A 22,586-nucleotide genomic window follows, 5' to 3' on the forward strand; every position below is an offset into this window, starting at 1 on the left:
GTGATCTCCAGCTTTGCAGTGGATGTTGGGATAGGCGCTGGAGTGAATTCTCTAGCTTCCCCACCGGCTTCTTATCAGTCCTCTTAGATATGACACCCACTCCTGGGATCTCAAAATGTGGGGTTTCTACAATGTTAGCTGTCTTATCAGAGGGTTGATTGTGAAGAGACAAGGGAAGGGTTGAAGTTTGTATCATAGCAGAGTCTAGAAAGTATTCTTCAGACTGCAAAATATCTGTCCCAAAGTTTTTTATATCCAAGGCCCCTGACACTTCTGGCATCTCCAAATCACAAAGGCTTCCTAATTCAGATGCTTCGGCAGAGCTTGAGATGAGCGAGTTTGAGGAGTTCTGTAGAAATCTAGAGAAATAATTCCCTATTTGTAACTCCTCTGTTGAAATAAAATCCTCAGATGCCCTCTTCTGATATACCTGTACTAGATTCAAATCCTCACATTGCATGATTTGAGGAGGCCCTATATTTATCCCCATTACTTTCCCAGCCTGAAGCCCTTGTTCATGAGTGAACACTGTAGATTCCTGCAAAGTAAATGCTAGCTGTGAGAGTGATTCTGAAGATTTCTCTTCAGTATTTGGCCTCAGAGTTAGTTCTACAGGTTCTTCCATTTCTTGAAGGTGTGGCCTTGGGAAGAAATCCAAACAATCTATTACTTCAGTAGCTGATCCTAAGGAGACTCCTAGTGGTTCTACAATCTGAGGAATTGGTAGTGGTGCTAATTCCTCAGAATTTACAGTTTGAAGTGGTGGCCCTGGGATTAACACAGTCTTTACAATTTGAAACCCTGTGGACTTCGTTATATCCAAAATTTGGTGGCTTGGCTCTGTGGTTAATTCCTTTGATTTTACACTTTGCAACCATAGCCCTGAGGTAGACTCGGAAGGTCTCACATCTTGTACTTTTGGAGTCAGTTTAACGAAGTCTACCATTTGAGAGGTTCCCCCTGGTGTTAATGCTACAGAAGTTACAACCTGAAGTGGTGGCCCAGGAGTCACTTTCCCATATTCAACAAACTTGGGGGGGCTTACTGAGGTTATTCCTATTGGTTGAGCAGCTTGAAGCTGTGTCTTTGTAGATCCTGTGACTTGATCTAGCGGCTTTGGACTAATCCTCATAAACTCTGTAATTTGACCCTGTAGTCCTGGAGCTATCTGTGAATATTTCATACTTTGATTCTGTGACTGTGTCAGCCCCATTGGTCCATCCCCTTGCTGCCATGTCTCAGATGTGAGCTCTACAGATTCTGCATGTCCTGTAACTTGACCTCTTTGCCTTGGGGACAAATCTAAAGAGTCCCCCCTTTGAAGCCATTGCTTAGAGGTTGAAGCCACAGATTCCGGAACTCGATATCTTAGCCTTGGTGTCATCTCTGAAGATTCTGGGACGTGATGTAATGACTTTGTAGTCAGTGCTTCTGATTCTTCCCTTCGCAGTCTTTTCTTGGAGATCACCTCCACAAAGGGAGGATTGGGCCTTGGAGCGCTCTCTGTATATCCAGTGGTTTTACTTATTGGCTTTGGGGTCATGCCAAGGAGTTCCTTCTCTGTTGGCCTTGCCTTGGAGGTCAACCCCATAGTTTCTGTAGTGTGATGCTTGGGCTTTGGTGCCATCTCTTCAGATCCTGTAACTTCCTGCACTGACCTTGTATGTGATTCCCCCAAGTCCTTAACTTGAGGCCATGACTGAGAGAGCAACTCTAGTGTTTCTGGGATTTTCTTTAAGGTTAATTCCAAGGATTCAGAGCCTTGATTCCTTAGCACGTGAGTCAGATCATCAGATTCTGGTACTTGAAGATCTAGCCTTAGAGGCATTCCTGGAGATTCCATGGTTTTACTTGTTGACTTTGGGGTCAACCCCATAGAGTTTTCTACAGTTTCATTGCCTTGATGTGCCAACCTTTCTGTGGTATGATAAACTGGTACTGAAATCAAATTTACAGACTTGGAGACTTGATGCTTTGGTGTTGGGATCACCAAATTCACAGATTTAGGGACTTGAGGCTTTGGTGTTGGGATCATCTCTGCACCTTCTACAAATTGATGCCCTGGCCTAGGGATTATCTCAGAGGAGTCTGTGATTTGATAGCTCCTCTTTGGAGTTAGTTCCTCAGATTTTGTTCTTTGAAGCAGTGACCCCGATAGTAACTCTACAGATTTTATATCTTGTTGCAGAGATGCTGAAGACAATTTCACATGTTTTATACTTTGCAACTTTGCTTCTGGAGGAAACTCCAAAGGTTTCTCACCCTGTCGTTGTGATTCTGGAGACAAATTTGAAAATTTAACACTACTCAACATGGGTCCTGGTATGAACTTCTTAGTTGGCTCTGGTGCCAACACTATTGATTTCATACCGTGCCATCCTGAAGTCAGCTCTTGGCAATTCATACCTTGCTGTTGGGACCCTGGTGTCAACTCTACAGATTTCCCATCTTGAAAACATAGTTCCGGTGCAAAGACCTCAGAATTAACACTTGGGGACCTTAGGCATGATGGAAACCCTGAAGAATTAGCACCTTGAGGCTGTAGCTGTAGGTTTGACTTCAAAGATGTCACATCTTGAGAACATGGCTCTGATTCAAACACCACAGATTTCTGCCCGAGGCAAGAAATCAAATCCTTCGAATTCACATCTTGAGGTTGTGGCCCTGGTTTCAACTCCAGAGATTTCACATCTTGAAAACACAACTTTGGTGCAAACACCACAGATCTCTCACTATGCTGCCTGAGGTGTGAGGGCAGCTCCCCAGAATTCATACCTTGAGGATGTGGCCCTGGATTTAACTCCACAGATTTCACTTTTGTAAAACATGGCTCTAGTGCAAACATCTCACACTTCAAGTCCTGCAGCTTAGAGCCTGAAGCCAGTTTCACAGAATTTCCACCACAAGACACTGGCTCTTTGTTCATCTTCACAGACCTTACATCTTCAAGCAGTGGCTTTGGTAAAAATAACACAGATTTCCTGCCATGCAGTGAAGAGCCTAAAGTGAACACTGGGTGCATAACTTGTTGCTGTGACCCACAGTGGTTCTCCAAAAACTGTATTTCTGGAAACTTTGTCCCTGGAATTAACTCAGAAGCTTTCACACCTTGCAAATGTGGTCCAGCGTTGAACAGAATAGATTTTGTACCTTGATATTCTGACGTAGGATTCAATTCAGAGGGTTTCATGCCTTGCATCTGTGGGTCTGGATTAAACTTTATAGCATTTATGCATTGAAGTTCTGACCCAAAATTCAAATCAGAAGAATTCACGCCTTGCAGCTGTGGGCCACAGTTTAATTCTTGTGATGTTATACCTTGAAACTTTGTCCCTGGACTAAATTCATGTTTCACATTTTGTAAATGTTGCACAGGGTTGAACATAAGAGATTTCATACCTAGAACTTCTGACCCCAGATTCAAATCAAAAGATCCCATACCTTGACATTTAACCCCTGAAGTCAACTCAAAAGATTGTATACCTTGCAAAGGTGGCCCGAGTTCAGACCCCATAGAATTAGCACATTGTAACTTTGGCTCTGGATCCAACTCAAAAGAATTTACACACTTCATCTGTGGCCCAGGGTTGCGTTCCATGGGTGCTACAGCAAGAAACTTTGACCCTGGAATCAATTCGGATTTTAACTCTTGTACATGTGGTTCAGCGCTGAACACCATAGATGTCTCACTTGGATTCTTGGATCCCGGATTCACCTGAGATCCTGTACCTTGACATTTTGTCCCTGGAATCAATTCAAAGTACTGTACGCCTTGCAAAGGTGGCCCAGGTTTGCACCCCATAGAATTTGCACATTGTAATTTTGGCTCTGGATTCAACTTAGAAGAATTTATACACTTCATCTGTGGCTCAGGGTCGCATTCCATAGGTGCTATAGCAAGAAACTTTGACCCTGGAATCAATTCAGATTTCAAATCTTGCGAAGGTGGATCAAGGTTGAACACCATAGTCGTCTCCCTTGGGATCTCTGAACTCAACTCAGAAGACTTTGTACCTTGACGTTTTGAAACTGAAGTTAATTCAGAAGGGTTTATACCTTGCAAGGGTGGCTCAGATTTGCATCCAACAGAATTTACACACTGAAGTTTTGGTTTTGAAATAAATGCAGAAGAATTCACATCTTGCAAAGGTGGCCCAGGGCAGAACACCTGGGATTTTATACCTCGAGACTCTGATCCAGAATTCAACTCAGATTTTACCCTGTTCAGTTGTGGTCCAGTACTGAATGGCCTAACATTTATACACTGAAGCTGTGGGGCTAGATTAAATTCAGAGGATTTCCCACCTTGTAATTTAGGCTGATGCTTCGTTTCCAGAAATTGCTCATATGGAAGCTTCCTGTCTGTGCACAACTCGGGTTTTATCTCTTGTAACTGTGGCCCAGGATTGAACTTGAAAGATGACATACCTTGAGGCCTTGATCCCTGGCATAACTCAGAAGATTTAACATCTTGCCACTGTTGCTCAGGATTGGATTCCTTAGATTTCACATCTTGGGGCTTTGTCTCTTTGCACAATTCTGAAGATTTTATATGTTGCAAATGTAGTCCAGGGTTGTATACCACAAATTTCACACTTTGAAGCTCTGGCCATGGTTTCAACTTAAAAGACTTCTCTTCTTGCCGCGGCTTCCCAGCATTGAACTCGGAAGATATCACATTGCAAATCTTTGATTCCAAAGCTAACTCAGAGGGTTTTGTGACCTGGAGTTCTAGGTCATGGTTGACCTTTGTGGTGTTCATTATTTGAAGCTTTACAGACTCAGGAGATTTTGCACCTTGCAACTTCGCCCCAGGGCTGAATTTCAGAGATTTCAGGGCTTGAATGTGTGATCCTGGTGTCGACATAGGCAATTTCCTATTTTGTAACTGTGGGACTGACTCAAACCCCAAAGATTTCACATCTTGGGTCTTTGCACCTAGAGTCAATTCAAGAGGTTTCATGTCTTGCCACGTGGGTCTGGTAAGGAGCTCCACATGTTCTCCATTTTGAAGCTTTGTTTTTGGCGTTAACTCAGAAGATGGTACACCTTGTAACTGCAGAACAGGTTTTAACTCAACAGATTTCAAATCTTGGAGTCTGCACTCTAGCATCAAGTCAGATTTCTCACCTTGTCTCTGAGGTCCAGGGTTGAACTCCACAGATTTCACACCTTGAAGCTTCCTCATCTGAATTAAATCAGATTTCCCACCTTGTAGCTTTGGACCGTGGTTGAACTCAGAGGGTTTCCCTTCTTGAAGTTTTGACCCTGGGATCACTTCAGAAGATCTCATACCTTGCAAGTGTGATCTAGAACCAAACCCTGCTGATTTTTTATCTTGAAGCTTTATACCCATGATCAACTCAGAACATTTCACATCTTGTAACTGTGGGCCTGCTTTCACACCTGAAAACTTCCTCTCCAGGATCAAATCAGAAGATTTCTCACCTTGTAACTTTGGATTAGCTTTCAGTTCTGCAGATTTCACACCTGGAAGCTTTTCCCTTGGGATCAGTTGTGAAGATATCACATCCTTCAAGTGTGGTCCAGACTTAAAATTCAGAGATTTTACATCTTGAAGCTTTATACCCATGACCAATCTAGAAGATGCCCCATCTTCCAACTGTGGGCCTGACTTGAAATCCACAGACTTCACTTTTTGAAGCTTTGTCCCCTGTATCAATTCAGAAGATTTCACACGTCTCAGCTGTGGCCCAGGTTTGACATTCACAGACTCCATATCTTGAATCTTTGTTTCTGAAATTGATTTAGAACTTTTCACTCCTTGAAACTGTGGGTCAGGGTTGAACACCAATTGCACATTTTGAAGCTTTGATCCAAGGGTCAGGTCAGAAGATTTCACAACTTGCACCTGGGGACTGGGGCAGCTTTCTTTATGTTTTACATTTTGAAGCTTTGTCTTTGAGGTCCTTTCAGAAGAATTCACATGTTGTAACAATGGCCCAAGGTTGAAATCTGTACATTTGGTACCTTGAATCTTTGTCCCTGTGATCAATGTAGAAAATGTTATACCTTTCAACTGTGAACTTGGATTTAACTCAGTAAATGTCTTATCTTGGGACTTTACCTCAGGTGACAACTTAGAAGGTTTTAGATCATGCCACTGTGACCCAGAGTTGAAATTCTCAGATTTCACACCTTGAAGCTTTGTCTGAAGAGTCAATTCAGATGACTTCATGCTTGTCAAGTGTAGTGGGGAGTTCAATTCTATAGTTGTATTGCTTTGTAATTGTGACCTTTGGCTTAATACGCCAGATTTCACACCAGGAAGCTGTGAATCTTCCATAAGCACCAGAGACTTCACACGTTGAAGCTGTGCTCCTGGGGATGAATGTAAGGGTTTCGCTTCTTGAAGCTTTGATTTTGCAGTCAATTTAGATTTCCCATCATGCATGCAAAGCCTAGATTTCAGTGGCATAAATTTTATATCACAGAGCTTTGACCCTGAAGTCAGCTCACATGATTTCACACTTCTAACCTGTAGACAAGGTGTCAAATCACAGTCCTGAAGCTTATGTTCCTGGAGTGATGCTGAAGATTGCGTATCTTGGAGCTTTGGCCTTGGAGTTAACGCAGATGACTTTCTATCTCTTAACTGTATCAAAGGTTTCAACCCTAGAGACTTGACACCTTGAGACTGTAACCCTATAGACTTCACACCTTGGAAATCAGGTCCTGGTATCCACTGGATACACCTCATTCTTTCCAGCTGTGGCTCTTTTTTGAGCTCAGTAGTTTTTACATCTCGAAGCTGTGGCTCTGAGGTTGATGCCAAAAGCTTCCCTTTGTGCAGCTGTGTTCCTGGGAGCACCCCAGGGATTTTCATGTTCTGCAACTGTGGCCCAAGGTTGAACTCTGTATATGTCGCACCTTGAGTTTTTGACCCTAGAGTCAATTCAGATGACTTCACATCTCTTAACTGTGTCAAAGATCTCAACCCTAGGGATTTAACACCTTGAGACTGTGACCTGAGATTTAACTCTACAGATTTCACAGCTTGGAACTTAGGTCCTGGTATCCACTGAATGCATCTCATACTTTCAAGCAGTGGCTCTTGTTTTAACTCAACGGTTTTTACACAAAGCTGTGGCTCTGAAGCAAACTCTGAGACTTCAATTTGGTGCAGTGGTGACCCTGGGGTCAACTTAGGAGACTTTATGCTTTGCAACTGTGGTTCAAGTGGATCAGGCTTGAATTCTTTAGGTTTTAAACCTTGAATATTTGATTCTGGAGTCAAGTCTGATTTCATACTTTTAAACTGTAACTCAAAATTGAGGTCTACTAGTTTTTTACCTTTAAATTTTAGCTCTGGAAGTAACTCCAAAGACAGCTTATCGTCCGACATAGCCCCTCTCTTCACCTGCTCTGAATTCACACATTGCTGCTTTGGTGAGATTACAGATATCGTGCCATCCTGTTCTGGCCCAGAAGTTAAATTCATGAGTGCTGTCTCTTGAAACTGTTGCCTTGGGGCAAAATCCATAGTTTTTACTCCTTGAGACTTTGATCTTCTGGTCACTTTCACAGATTTTACTTCCTGCTTGTTTAGCCTTGGGGTCCACTTTACAGATTGTACACATTGCGGCTCTGAATCTGGAGTTTCCTCTACAGATTTTAAACTTTGATGCTTGAAACACGGGGTACTGTCGACAAATTTACTCTCTTGGATTTGTGGCTCTAAAGTCAGTTCCTTGGGTTTCACACCTTGCAGTTCAGACCCTTGGAGTAATGGCCCTGGTGCAAAAGGCACAGATTTCTCACTTTCAATTTTCAATTCCACAGTTTGCACATCTTGCATTTGTGTTCTTTGGACCAACTCCACAGCTTTGGAGTCTTGAATTCTTGCATGCAGAATCAAGTCAGAAGCTGTACCTTGAAGCTTGGTATCTTTGGTACTTTTCACAGGTTTGACATAGTCTATCCATGGCACTGCAGTTATCTCCATAGATTTCTCACCTTCCAGCTGTGGACTAGGGGTTGGCAAAGTAGATTTCGTACCTTTTGGACCCTGTCCTGTAGTTAAGACCACAGATTTCACATCTTTCAGCTCCGAGGTCAACAACTCAGATTTTACACCTTGAAGTTTTGAGTCTGGGGTCAGCTCCATTGGTTTCATACCCCCCACACCTGGCCCTCGGATCAATTCAGAAGATTTTATACCTTGTAACTTTGTTCTTCTAGCCAACTCAGAATAGTTTACACTTGGCAACTGTAACTCAGGAGTCAACCCCATAGATATTGCATCTGGTTTCTCTGGCTGAGAGACAATTCGATAAGAAATGTTACCTTCCAAGTTGGACATTTGGTCCCTCCCTAAATTTTTTACACCTTGAAACTGTGTCTCTGGTACTAGCATATCAGGCTTGACCACTTGCTTTTGAGGTCCTGGGGACAACCCCACAGATCTTACTCCTTGCATCTTTGGGTTTGGGGTCAACTCAAAAAATTTCACATGTTGTAGTTGTGGCCCTGAGTTTAACTCTGAAGTTTTCACACCTTGAGGTTGCGTTCCTGATGTCCGATCACAAAATTTGACATCTTGTAACCATGGCCCTGGGGTAAGCCCCACCTGTTTTATATCTTGAAGCCTTGGAGATGTCTTTGCTAATTTAGAATCTTGAAATGCTAATTCTGGAGTCATCTCCACAGAATTTACACCATTAAACACTGATCCTGGGGTTTGCTCCCCAAATTTGACAGCTTGAAGTTTTGGCCCTGAAGTCAATTCAGAAAATTTGACATCTTGCTGCCTTGGCCCTAGGTGCAGTTCCTGAGACTGCACACCTTGAAACTGTAGTTCTGAGGTCAACTTCATAGACTGCGTGCTGTGAAACTGTGATCCTTCAATAGACGGAAGAGTTTTCATATTTTCACTCAAGAGCCCTTGGCTTAATGGCAAAGGTGATTCTGTTACAAATCCCAAGGATTGTATATCTTGAACCTGTGTTCCCGGTATACATTGCACATGTTTCAAACCTTGATGCTTTGGTTCTAAGGTCAGATCAGAAAATCTGACATCTTGCAAGCGTGGTCCTGAGTTTTGTTCCACAGATTTCATACCTTGAGTTTCTGGTTCTGGAGACAATTGTACGGACATAACACTTTGATGCTTTAGCCCTGGGGTAAAGTCTGACAATTTGATTTTTTGCACTGGGGAACCTGGGGTCAGTGCATCAGATTTCACACTATGATGTGGGGACTCTGAGATGAAATCTACAGGCTTTTCTCCTTGAAAAGGTGGTCCTGGAGGTAAATTTGAAAATCTGACACTTTGCAAATGTGGCCCTGGGATCAATTTCACATCCTGAAGCTGTGCCGCCTTAGTCAATTCCTCTGATATTATATGTTGTAGTATTGGTTCTTGTACCAGCTTCTCAGATTCTACCATTCCAGTAGTAGCTGGCTGTTGGATTAAATTAACATATTCCACGTCTTGTAATTGTGGCTCTGGATGCAGCTGCATAGACTTTACTCCCTGGAACTGTGGCTCTGGGGTCAACTCCGGAACATGTCGTTTTGGTCCTGTGATAAATTGCTTAGATCCCACCACTACTGGGGATGACACAGGGGTTAACTTCACAGATTTCAAATTTTGCATTAGTGGCTCTGATTTCTCATATTGCATTTGTGGTCCCAAAGTCAATTCCAGGGATCCTTTTACTGAATATGGTGGTACTGGCATTGTCTCCTGGATATTTTCAACTTGAGACAATGCCAACCCATAAGGTTCTGTGTTTTCGTATTCTGACCTTAGGGGTACCTCTGAAGGCTCAGTAACTTGAAGGTGTGGCTTTAGAGTCATTCCCGTAGATTCTATAACTTGACCTGTTGGTTTTGGTGTTAATGCCACTTGGCGCAAAGTCCCAGAAAACAGCTGTGCAGTTTCTGTGTCTTGATGGCCTGGCCCCAGAGTCATCTCTGAAAAATTCTGAAAACATGGCCTGGGCATCATCGCAGGAGTTCCTGTGACTTGCTGTGGGATTAACTTCACAGATTCCTCCTCTTGTGGCCGGGTCTCAGAAGCTAACTTTACAGAGGCTGTGTCTTGATGCCTTGGTCTAGAAGTTGGACCCAAAGATGTCTTTGCTAGTAAATGTGGTTCCACGCTTAGTTTCCTCGATTCAACATGTAAGCGTGTTTCAGGAATCAACCTCTTAGATACTTCCAGTGGTACAGTTAAATCCACAGCTGTATTGCCATGCATTAATGGACCTAGAGCTAACCCGTCAGGTTTTGTACTTTGGGGCTGTGGTTCTGGGGTCAGTGGCACAGATTTCATACCTTGAAATTCAGGTTCTGAGGTCAACTTCTTATAGTTCCTAAATTCTGAATATGGTCCTAGATTCAGGTGAACAAACGTCATACTTTGGGACTCTGGGTTCAACACTTCTGGATTTATTCCTTGCATCTCTGATCCTGGTACTAACGCTGGAGATTCTTGTATTATGTGTTGAGGCATTCGAGTCTCCAGGGCTTTTACGCCTTGGAGCATTGTCTCAAGAGCATCTTGGAACGGCACTGAGTTTGCCTGCATACATTCTGAAGTCTGGTTCAATGGCCCTGGAGTACTTCTTAAAGATGGTTGTGTCAACTCCATAGATTCTTTCCTGTGGTGACAAGGGTTGGAAGTCAACTCTACTTCTGCTCCTTGATATCCTGGCTCTGTGATCATTCCTGAAGATTCCAAAGCTTGGTGCCATGGGGTTAATCCTTCAGGTTCTGTGGCTTGATGATTTGGCTTGAGGTTCAGCTCTACAGAGTTTACTGCTTGAATGTGTGCCCCTGAGCTTGGCTCCTCATATTTCATACTTTCCACCTGTGTTTCAGGAATCACATTTCTACATTCTGCCATTTGAGGAAATTTCACATCTTTAAGCAATAGTACTGGGGCTGTCTCCTTAGATCTTTCATCTGGTAACCATGGCTTTGAGGCAAACTCCATAGATTTCTTATCTTCCTGTGGTGGTCTTAGGATCAACTCCACAGCTTTTGTATCTGAAAACTTCGGTGGGAGGGCCAAATGAACATATTCCAGACCTTGCAACTGTGAATTGTGGGTCAAATCTAGCGATTTCCTATTTTGCAAGTGTGGTGCCTGGGCTAACTCAGCAGATTTTCCACTTTGTTGTTGTGTTCCTAGGTTCAAATGAATAGATTTCACACCTTGAAGCTGAGACCCTGGGGCTAACTGCACAGAATTCCCACTTTCCAGCTGTGAAATAGGTGCCAACTCATTAGATTTTACAGTCTGCAGTTGAAGTTCTGGGGCCAGTTCTATAGGGCTCACAGTTGGGATCGGCTGTCCATATTTTACCATCTGTGGGACCGAACCTGGAGTTACGTCTATAGATTTTACATTCTGCAATCCTGGGGATAACTTCATAGAATCCACAGTCTTAACTTGTGGCATTGGCTTCACCCCCAGATATTCTGCACCTGGAAGTAGAGATGTAGTGGTCATTACTGCAGATTCTGTGACTTGATGCAGTGGCTCTTGGCTCATTTCCTTAGATGGTGCTCTTTGACCCAGTGATCTTGGGACTGTCCCTAAATGTTCCATTATTTGATGATGTGACTGTTTTGGCTCAGCCAGATTTCTGATTATGGGGTCAGAAGCCAACCCCATAGTTTCCATAATTTGATGGCTTTGCCTTGGACACATCTCTGAAGATTCTAAGATTTGATGCCTTGGGGTCAAACGTGGAGATTCCATGACCTGATGAGGTAGCCCTGGGGTTAATGCTGTAGTTTTTGTGCCTTGAACATATGGTTGTGGAGTCATCTCCACAGAGTCTTGCACTTGAATCCGTGACCCAGGAGTCAACTCCAGAGGTTTCCTGACTTGAGATACTGGCCTTGAGGTCAAATCCTGAGTTTCTACAACTTGTGATTGTGGTGTTATGATCATTCCCATGGGTGACCCCAGTGCTGCTGGGGTTACCTTTAAAGAGTGTATGGATTGATGTGATGGCATTGGAATCATCCCTACTGATTCTGTGATTTTAAGTGGTGGCTTTGGAGGTAAACCCACAGATCCTACAACTCCAGGTGGACCAATAGTAGGAGGACAGCTAGAAGATGTCAAACCGACTGGTTGAGTTGCTCCTGGGGCCAAAGTTGCAATTTCAGACTGTGAATCTCCAGATTCTATAACATGTGGCGGTGCTGGTGGAATTATTCCCATGAAATCCATAGCTTGTAATTGTGCCACTGGAGTAACTTTCGTGTAATCAGTAACTTGATGCGATGGACTGGAGATCATTTCCAGTGATCTTGTATTTTGACATATTGGCCCTGGAGGAATCTTCAATGGTCCTGTGATTTGACTTTCTGGATTTAAGGTTATATTCACTGATTCAGTAACTTTAGGATGTGGCCCAAAAGTCATTTCCACAGTTTCCACAACTGTATATTTTGCCTTTGGATGCATCTTTCCTGATGGTATAACTTTATGGTCCAATGATGTGGCTATTTCCCCTGATTTCATGGCTTGGGATGGTGTTCTTGGGGTTTTTCCCACTGGTTTTATGATATGTGGATGTGATTCATTAATCATCCCCATAGAATCTGTGACTTGAAGCAATGCTGCAGGAGTTACCGTCACATTATCTGTGACTTGATTCACTGGTCTGGAGGTCATCTTTGATTCCATAACTCGATGCTGAGCACTTGGTGTTACCTCCACTGGTTCAGTGACTTGATATGATGGTTTAGTGCTTACACTCACTTTTTTTGTGGTTTCCATTGGTTTCCCAACTTTGGCTGGTGGCTGTGGGAACAAACCTACAGATTCTATCACTTCTGAATGTGATTCTGGGATCATCCCCATCGAATCCATGACTTGAAGTAAAGCTAAAGGAGTTACCTTTATACTATCTGTAACTTGACATGGTAGACTTGGGGTCAATTCCACATTAGTCATGTGGGACTTATGCTGCTGAATCCTTTTTTCCAGACGACCTATGACCCTCTGTTCTATATTAAGTTCTAGGACATGTTTTGGCTCCTTCTGCAGTCCAGTGGTTTTCTCTGGAATTATGTCAGCTCCTAAATTTTTGGGAAGTGGAGTGCCCAATGATGTAACTAAGGGCCTGGATGTAAGGATTTGGGGGCCATCCCCAAGTGGTGACTGCTTACCTGGGATAAGTGACTGTGAAATTTTTGTTTCTGTTCTATTTAATCCAGATTCCACTCCAATATTCACATGGAGCTGAAATGATGGACAGTTTGGGAATTTATTGTAGAGACTTTGTTCAGTGCTTTGATGAATGGGCACAGATACCTGGATTTGAGGTTTCTCTGGTTCAGGAACTCCTCCTTGTGCCTCAATTAAATAATTCAGCATTCCCCATGATTCCCTCACAGGCAGAGGCACTGCTTGTTCCCTCAAAGTATAAACCTTCCAAGCCATATGTCCCTCTAACTCCCACCTAGCTAAAGGAGAAAGCCGGATTGGAGCCCACCCCGAGAATCGTGGTCTTGCCTTGGTGAAAATAAAATCTGGCCCATGATCCAATGTCAAATGACTCTTGCTCTCTCCCCCATTCTTTGTTTTTTCTTGTTGGCGGAGATCTGGGGATTCAAACATAGAGTTGATAAAAGAGTTTTGGGATCTTAAGGGTGAAAGAGCTGCCAAATTCTGTAAAAGTTTTGATTTCCCAAACTCTGAGAGCTGAAAAGGAGGCAGGGGTGTGCCTTTGTTCCTGAACATGGAAGACTGGGTTTTGGGTAAAATAGGTAAACTATGGCTCCGGAGTTGCCAGGTTGTTCCTTCAGAAAAGACGGGAAGGTGGGACAGGCAGGAGTTGTTGCATAATGATCCAAAGGAGCTGCTGTCCTTAGTAGAATGTTTTGCCTTCTTACAGCCACAACAGGGTAAAACAGGCTTCTGAGCCACAAGCACAGAGGAGGTGGAGGAAGAAATCACATCCTGTGATTCAGGCAAACATAATTTCTTAAGACTTGATCTAAGAAATAAAGAAAAGTTTCCATTTGCTTTGAGGCTGGAAAAAGTAGGAAAAGGGAAAGGTAACGGCTATTTCAAATGTGAAATATTTTGGCCCGAGGGAGAACAATAACAACAAAAGAGATTGTTTTCCCCAATATCAATTACTTGTGTGAAGAATTCCTCTACCAGGAGGAGAGGACGGTATGGGTCTCCATTCCAATCAGAAATGATCCATGGACTAAAACCTTTGGACCCAGAATTTATCCCCACTGCCAAAACTAAGTAAATAAGCCACCACCTAACAATCTCTCTTTTCCCTCTCTTTTCCCCTCCCTCTTTCCCTCTCTACTACCTCCCTTCTTTGGTCTCTTCCTCCCTCCCTCTTAAAAGTTCTACCACCTTTGGGGCACCTGGCTAGCTCAGCTGGTAGAGCATGCAATTCTTGGTCTCAAGAATTCAACCCCCACATTGTGGGTAGAGTTTACCTAAGACAAAAACAAAAACTTCCACCACCCAACCTCCCCCCAGAAATGACCTTCCCTGACCTTGCACATTCCAGATGTTGGAAGATCTGATGAAGACTTCTGTCCATGGACCAGAGTACATACTCCTGGGCCCATCCTATAGGGAGACCTGAAAAGCTGGACACAAGAGTAGGTCAATGTCACTGAAGTGATATTAAAGTACTAGTAAGGAAACCAATAAGAATAGTGACTTAACTTAGAAAAGGAACAGCTATCATTGTGAGGGAAGTAAAACAGTACTAGGTACCTTTCTCCTAACTCATACAGAGTTTATCAGTAGAGTAAGCTGAAGAGAGGAGGAATAGATAGTGAAGGTCAACTCTACTCACTGTGTCCAAGTAGCTTCCGAGCAGCTCATCCTAAGTTTTTCTTCCCACTGGGAAGCTGGGAACAGAGGTAAAGAAGCTTTTAGCACCCTAATTGTTGATACCACCTCTACCTTGTTCCACCCCGGTGTTTTACAGATAAGACAACAAAGGTGAAATCATGCCTAGGATCATTAAGTTAATTAGTGGTAGAGCTCAGACTTAACCCAAGTCTCAAGTTTTTATATTTTGAACTCTACTCTGCTGCCTTCACCATGTAGTAGATTAAGCTGTTGGAAAGCGCAGGAACAGTCATGCGAGTAGGGAGTTGGAGTAGGGGAATCAAAGTTCATAACACATGTTTTTCCCCCCAACAGAGTCTACCCAGTGCCTATGACAGGGGAAAAAGTTATCGGAACTTCCTGCACCAAACATTAATCTCACCAAATTTCTTTCCTGATGCTTTGAGTTCTACACGAAAGGAAAATTAGGAAAGAGAGCATGGGGAAAAGAAGCATAGGAAGAATTATCAATCTGTTTACATCTCTTTGGAAGTTGCTAAAAAGAATCTAGCATCTTTGGAGATGCTAGAAAGAATAAGCACATTTCTTTCGTTTACATAATCTGTCTCAAATTCCCTCCCTCAAACTGTTATTAAAGTCTGGAGTTTTAAAGCAGACCCACAGTTGATTTGTCATTAGCCTTGAGCTGAAGAATAAAGGATAGGATCTTTCTGACCTGTGAGTTTCTGGATCTTTTTCAATTTACGCTGCTTTGAAGTCTAGAGAGGCACAAAGAGAAAAAAATAAAATCAGAAAATGTTCTAGGTTAGAGAATCAAGAGCACATTTCCTCTCACAGACACAAATATTGATACAGTTGGTGTCCATAACCACAGCACAACTGGCACCCCATTCATGTATTCATAGATCATTTAATGAGTGCTTACTAAGTTCTAGGCATTAGGTTGGGTGCTAGGACTACAAAGATAAATATGACCCCTGTATTCTGGGAATTCACATTAATGGCAAAACAGATGTCTAAACAGCTAAATTATAATACAGTGTGGCAAATATATAACACATAAATAGTATATAAATAAATAGATAACAAAACATAAATATATTAAATTTATTAAAATTTATAGATATATTAATAAATAAATATATAACAGAAATATAAGTGTTACAGAATAAAAGGACAGTGATTAACTGCCTGGGAAAGATGGGGAAAATTACTCAAGAAGTGGCCATTTGTACTGGAGTCTGAAGAATCAACAGAAAGTTTTTGGTGAAAAAAAGAGCCTGCCAGGCAAGTCAAAAGCACCATCACCAAGAAGATTATAAAGTCATGAGTGTCAGGTGCACATTGGCTAAGACAAAAGCTGAAAATATAAGCGGAAGCCAGATTTTGCCAAATGATGGAATTTTTATTTGATCCTTTAGGTCAGGATTTCCCAATCAGTAACGTAATCTCCTAAGTTTTTTGCAAGCTTGTTCCAGGTCACTTTAAAGGCAGAAATTACATTTGTTACCATTTCAAATAAAACAATTTTTATTTCTCCCTTTTGAATCATGACATCAGTCTCAGAGAGTGTATTATAAGAGTCTACATAATATTATTCATAGTATTGCCAAATGTTTTAGCTAAACAGTGTTGAATAAAAGCGTTAAATGCAAAAATTCTCCCAGGAATGGTGGTTCAACATAAGAAAGTAAATCAATGTGATACACCACATTAATAACACAAAGGGGAAAAAAGATGGACAATTATCTCAACTGGTGGAGAAAAAGGATTGCCAAAATCCAACACCTATTCATGATTTAATAAAAAAAAATAAAGACACTCAACAAACTAGGGATAGAAGGGAATTTCCTCAATATAGTAAGGGGTATTAATGAAAAACCCATAGCTAATATCATTCTCAATAGCGAAAGCCTGAGAGCTTTCCTTTTAAGGTAGTGAACAGACAAGGATGCTCAATTTCACTACTTTTCTTTAACATTGTGCTAGAAACTCCGACCAGAGCAATTAGGTAAGAAAAATAAAAGCCATCTTTTCCTTTGGAAAGGAAAAGTTAAACAATCTCTATCTCTGTTCATAGATGACATAATCTTATTTACAGAAGATCGTAAATAATACACACACATACACACACACACACACACACACACACACACACACAAAACCCAATTAGAACTAATAAATGAATTTAGCAAAGTTACAGAATGCAGTATCAACACACAAAAATCAGTTGTTTTTTTTTTTTTAGGTTGGTTCCATACTGGGCCCAATGGAGAGCTTGACCTCATGACCCTAAGATCAAGATAAAGATCAATATCAAGACCTAAGCTGAGATCAAGTCTTGGATGCTTAGGGGTACCTAGGTGGTTCAGTTGTCAAGAGTCTGCCTTCTGCTCAGATCATGTTCCCAGAGTCCTGGGATCAAGCCCTGCATCTGGCTCCCTGCTCAGCTGGAAGCCTGCTTCTCCCTCTCCCACTCCCCCTGCTTGTGTTCCCTCTCTCGCTGTATCTCTCTCCGTGTCAAATAAATAAATAAAATATTTTTAAATATAAATAATTTAATTTAATTTTTAAAAAACTGATTGAAAATAGAAACCCTGGCCTCTGCCTTCAGCTCAGGTCATGATCTCAGGATCCTGGGATGGAGGCTGGTATCAGGCTCTCTGCTCGGTGGGGAGCCTGCTTCTCCTCTTTCTCTCCCTCTGCCTGCCTCTCTGCCTACTTGTGATCTGTGTGTCAAATAAATGAATAAAAAAAATCTTTATAGATTTTATTTTTAAATTTAAAATTAAAATTAAAACGAAATTTAAATTTTAAAAATTTTAGATAAATCCCCTGATATGAGGAAGTGGAGATGCAACATGGGGGGTTAGGGGGATAGGAGAAGAGTAAATGAAACAAGATGGCATTGGGAGGGAAACAGACCATAAGTGACTCTTAATCTCACAAAACAAACTGAGGGCTGCTGGGGGGAGGGGAGGTTGGGAGAGGGGGAGTGGGGTTATGGACATTGGGAAGGGTATGTGCTATGATGAGTGCTGTGAAGTGTGTAAGCCTGGCGATTCACAGACCTGTACCCCTGGGGATAAAAATACATTATATGTTTATAAAAAATAAGAAATAAATAAAAAATTCTAAAAAATAAAAAAATTAAATAAATCTTTAAAGATTTATTTTATTTATTTGTTTATATTTATTTGAGATAGAGACCATGAGAGAGAGCATGAGAGTGGAGAAGATCAGAGGGAGAAGCAGACTCCCTGTGCAGCTGGGAGCCTGATGCAGGACTTGATCCCAGAACTCCAGGATCATGACCTGAGCCAAAGGCAGTTGCTTCACCAATTGAGCCACCCAGGCACCCTATTTTGAAGTACTGATATAATTCCGAAAATGGCATTTTTTTAAGATTTTATTTTTAAATAATCTCTACACCCAGTGTGGGCCTCAAACTTACTATCCCAAGACCAAGAGTCACATGCTCTACTGACTGAGCCAGGCAGGTGCCCCTAGAAAATGGCATTTAAAATACCAGACGTTGGGGCACTTGGGTGGCTCAGTGGGTTAAAGCCTCTGCCTTTGGCTCAGGTCATGATCCCATGGTCCTGGGATCCAGCCCCACATTAGGCTCTCTGCTCAGTGGGGAGCCTGCTTGCCCCTCTCTCTCTGTCTGCCTCTCTGCCTACTTGTGATCTCTGTCTGCCAAATAAATAAATAAAATCTTTTAAAAAATAAAAATAAAATAAAATACCAGACATTGTGTCCCTCCTAATAATCATCATGACCTTTGAAATTGTCTCCCCTCCCTCCAAAGAAGTAATTCTGATAAGTCTTAGACCCAACTTTCCCATTTAAAGAAATAGAGAAGAAAAATGGAACATATTAAATAACAACATGGGTATTTAATCAGTAGAATCTTGCCTGCAAAACTCTAGAGGACAAATGATCCATTTCTTTAACATATAAATGGAAAGAATAAAAGAAAGATATGGAGGTAGGGAATCTACAAATTATAAGGAAATTAAACACACCAACCAATCTCAATATGTGAACCTTATTTAGATCTTGAGTCAAGCAGACTGTAAAAAATAATTTATATCATTTATGATACATTTGGTATTTGCCCAAACCAAATTCAGTGTTTATTTTCCTATTTTGGTAGGTTTTTTTTTTTTTTTTACTCTTTATAAAATATTTTTATTTTAATTTTAATAATTTTTTTTATTTTTTAATTTATTTATTTTTTCAGCGTAACAGTATTCATTGTTTTTGCACAACACCCAGTGCTCCATGCAAAACGTGCCCTCCCTATTACCTGCCACCTGTTCCCCCAACCTCCCACCCCTACATTTGGTATTTGAATACTGATGGATATTTGATGGTACTCAAAGATTATTGTTAAATTTTTAGGCATAGTAATGATACTGTGATTAAGTATTTTCTCTTAAAAGAGTCTTTACCTTTTAGACACACATATTTAATCATGAATGAAATTATGTTACCCGACATTTGCTTCAGAACAATGCAGAGTTGAAGCTGGGTTATGGAATCATGAAGATTCATTATGCACTTTTTAAAAAAAGATTTATTTATTTATTTACTTATTTATTTGACAGACAGAGATCACAAGTAGGCAGAGAGGCAGGCAGAGAGGGAGGAAGGGAAGAAGGCTCCCCGCTGAGCAGAGAGCCCAACTCAGGGCTCTGCTCCATCCCAGGACCCCCTTGGATCATGACCTGAGCAAAGGCAGAGGCTTTAACGCACTGAGCCACCCAGGTGCCCCTTATTATGCACTTCTATGTGCTTTTGATTTGTTTAAAAATTTCCTTAAAATGACAAAAAAAATTATTTACTATAGCTCCAGAAATCCCTCTTTATGGAAAGCTAAATATTATTAAAAGAAATTAAAAAGGCCTAAATAAATGGAAAGACAAACACATTCAAAGATCAGAACACTCATTATTTTTACTACATTAATTATCCTTAAACTGACCTATAAATTCAGTTTCATTCCCATAAAAATCCTGCATATTTTTGTGTGACAATTAACAGGATAATTAAAAAATACAGAAATGCCAATGACCTGGGATGCCTGGGTGGCTGTCAGTTGAGTGTGCAACTCTTGGTTTTGGCTTGGGTTGTGATCCTGCATTGGGCATTGCACTTAGTAGGAAGTCGCTTGAGATTCTCTCTCTCCCTCTCCCTCTGCCCCTCCCCCAGCTCACACATGGGCACGTGGTCTCTCTCTAAAATAAATAAAATAAATCTTTAAAAAAAAGAAAGAAATGCCAATGACCTAGAATAACTAGACAATTTTGAAGAAGATCAAAGTTGTAAGACACGACCAAACTTCAGGACTTACTACAAAGTCTTATTAATAAAGACAGTGAAGTATAAGGACAGACAGACCAAAGTAACAAAATAAAGAGCCCTGAAATTGACCCACACATGTGTACATTTATATGATTTATGACAGGGTCATCAATGCAATTGAAAGAGAAAAAGTGATGGTCTTTTCAGTAAATGGTGCTGGGAGAAACGACTGGAGTTTAGAGTGTGATGGTGAGGTAGTCATGTAAGTATAGTGTCAGATTTAAAATTTTGGTATTTTGTTCATCATAAATTTTCCACATTAATTTTTATTTTTAAATAATATTGTATTAAATATTACCTTGTTTACTAGGCTTTTTGATGCCCCTTAAATTTTGTGCCCAAGGTGAATGACTCTCTCATTTCACCCAGTCCCTGCCTTCCTGGAGGGATTGGATAATTCTATGGGAGGAAAAAAGAACTTTGATCCCTACCTTATACCATACACAAAAAAGTAATTTGAGATGGATCATAGGCCTTAATGTAAATGAAAAAAAGGTGGGGGGGGCTTCTAGAAGAAACATAGAAGACTATTATCATAGCCTGGGGGCAGGCAAAAATTTCTTACATTGGACATGACAAAAAAAACCCTGAGCATAAAAGCAAAAACTGATACATTGGATTTCATTAAAATTAAGAACTTCTGTTCATTAGCACACCACTGTGAGTGAAAAGATAAGCCACAGTGGGAAGATTGATTTTGAATACCTACATCTGACAAACAATTCATGTCTATAATATGTAAAGAGTTCCTACAAATTAGTAAGTAAAAGATTGGCAATCCAACCGTTAAAAATGGGCCAAAAAATTGAACAGGAAGGTCATAAAAGAGGATTTTCAAATGACCAATTAACATAAGAAGTTTCTCAATATCATTAGTAAACATGGAAATGCACATTATAAACCACAACGCAATGCCAAACACACTACCTAGAGTGGCTAAAATTAAAAAGATGGTCAATGTCAAGTGTTCACAAGAATGTGGAGAAACTAGAACTCTCATACTCTACTAATGGAAGTATAAATTGGTATAATTACTTTAGAGAACTGTTTGTTATCATCTACTAAAATTAAACATACATAGCACATGGCCAGGCATATTTCCAATGGAAATAGGGTTCCACATCAACAATGTATCATTTACAATTAACATCTTGAAACTTTATCTTACATTTTATATAGACACTTTATATACATTTTAACTATAAAAAATAACTGACTTTTTGAAATGCAATATGCAAGAAGGAAATTATTTTTTTTATTTTTTAAATTTTAACTCCTGCATAGTTAACATACAGTGTTATGTTCAGTTTCAGGTATGTAATACAGTGCCTCAACAGTTCTATATACTACTTGGAGCTCATCAAGATACTCTTATGGTGCCTGGCTGGCTCAGTTGGTAGAGTGTGCCACTCTTGATCTTGGGATTGTAGGTTTGACCCCCCCTGTTGGGTATAAGGATTACTTAAAAAAAATCTTAAAAAGAATAAAGATAGTATACTCTTAATCTCCTTCACCTATTTCATTCATCCTCCCACCCACCTTCCCGCTGGTAACCATCTGTTTGTTTTCTATAGCTAAGAGTCCGTATTTTGGTTTGTCTTTCTCATTTTTCTCTTTTGTTCATTTGTTTTGTTTCTTAAATGGCGCATATGAGTGAAATCATATGGAATTTGTCTTTCTCTGACTGGCTTATTTTGCTTAGCATTATACTCTCCTGATCCACCTGTGCTGTTGCAAATGGCAAGTTTTCAATCTTTTTTATGACCGAATAATATTCCATTGTATATGTATATCACATCGTCTTTTTCCAATCATCTCCCAATGGATGTATAATCCTATTTTTATAAGGTTCAAATGAGGCAAAAATAATCCATGACTCTAGACATCACAATAGAGATTGCCTCTGGGTGGGAGGAGAACAGACTGGCGAGGACCATGAAGGAACTCTCTAGGATTATGGCAGTATTATAAGCTTGATTGGGGGTGCTAGTTAATAGGTGTATAAATTTATCAAAACTCATCAAACTGTACACTTAAGATCTATGCATTTTGCTGTTTATAATTATGCCTGAATGAAAAGTGTATTTGACAAAAAAGCCTTTTTTTACATATATATGTACTAGGAAATTTTATTAATTATGTAGCAAGGTGACATTGAGGAATTTTCACTATACATCCTTCTGAGAAAGGAACGAATGTTTGCCCTCCCCAAAGAGGGTAGCCAGGCCTTTGTTCTTAAGGGCTTAGTTTTCCTAATCCATGGCAAAGAGTTAAGTTTCTCCTGCTGAAAAAATTGCCAAGAACCTTAAAGACACCCCTCATATAAGACTAGACCTGTGGAGTATTTTAAGCTGAATTGTGCCGGAGGCTTAGTATTTGGTGTTTCCAGGGTTGA

At 40.8% G+C, this 22,586-nt stretch overlaps 2 protein-coding genes across 2 annotated transcripts; both read right to left on the reverse strand.

Annotated features, from left to right (window-relative positions):
* Positions 1-609: 609 nt before the first annotated feature.
* Positions 610-9,991, reverse strand: LOC123926588. Its single transcript, XM_045980541.1, has 2 exons — positions 3,319-9,991; positions 610-641 (listed from the first exon to the last, which is right to left on the reverse strand). Exons 1-2 carry the CDS (start codon positions 9,971-9,973, stop codon positions 610-612), a joined length of 6,687 nt encoding a protein of 2,228 aa, XP_045836497.1. The 5' UTR covers positions 9,974-9,991.
* A 1,445-nt stretch (positions 9,992-11,436) lies between these two features.
* Positions 11,437-14,804, reverse strand: LOC123926589. The gene is made up of 3 exons (XM_045980542.1): positions 14,515-14,804; positions 12,887-13,988; positions 11,437-11,457 (listed from the first exon to the last, which is right to left on the reverse strand). Exons 1-3 carry the CDS (start codon positions 14,559-14,561, stop codon positions 11,437-11,439), a joined length of 1,170 nt encoding a protein of 389 aa, XP_045836498.1. The 5' UTR covers positions 14,562-14,804.
* Between the last annotated feature and the right edge of the window lie 7,782 nt (positions 14,805-22,586).

Source organism: Meles meles, chromosome 16 (assembly GCF_922984935.1).
Source record: "Meles meles chromosome 16, mMelMel3.1 paternal haplotype, whole genome shotgun sequence".
Classification (NCBI taxonomy): Eukaryota; Metazoa; Chordata; class Mammalia; order Carnivora; family Mustelidae; genus Meles; species Meles meles.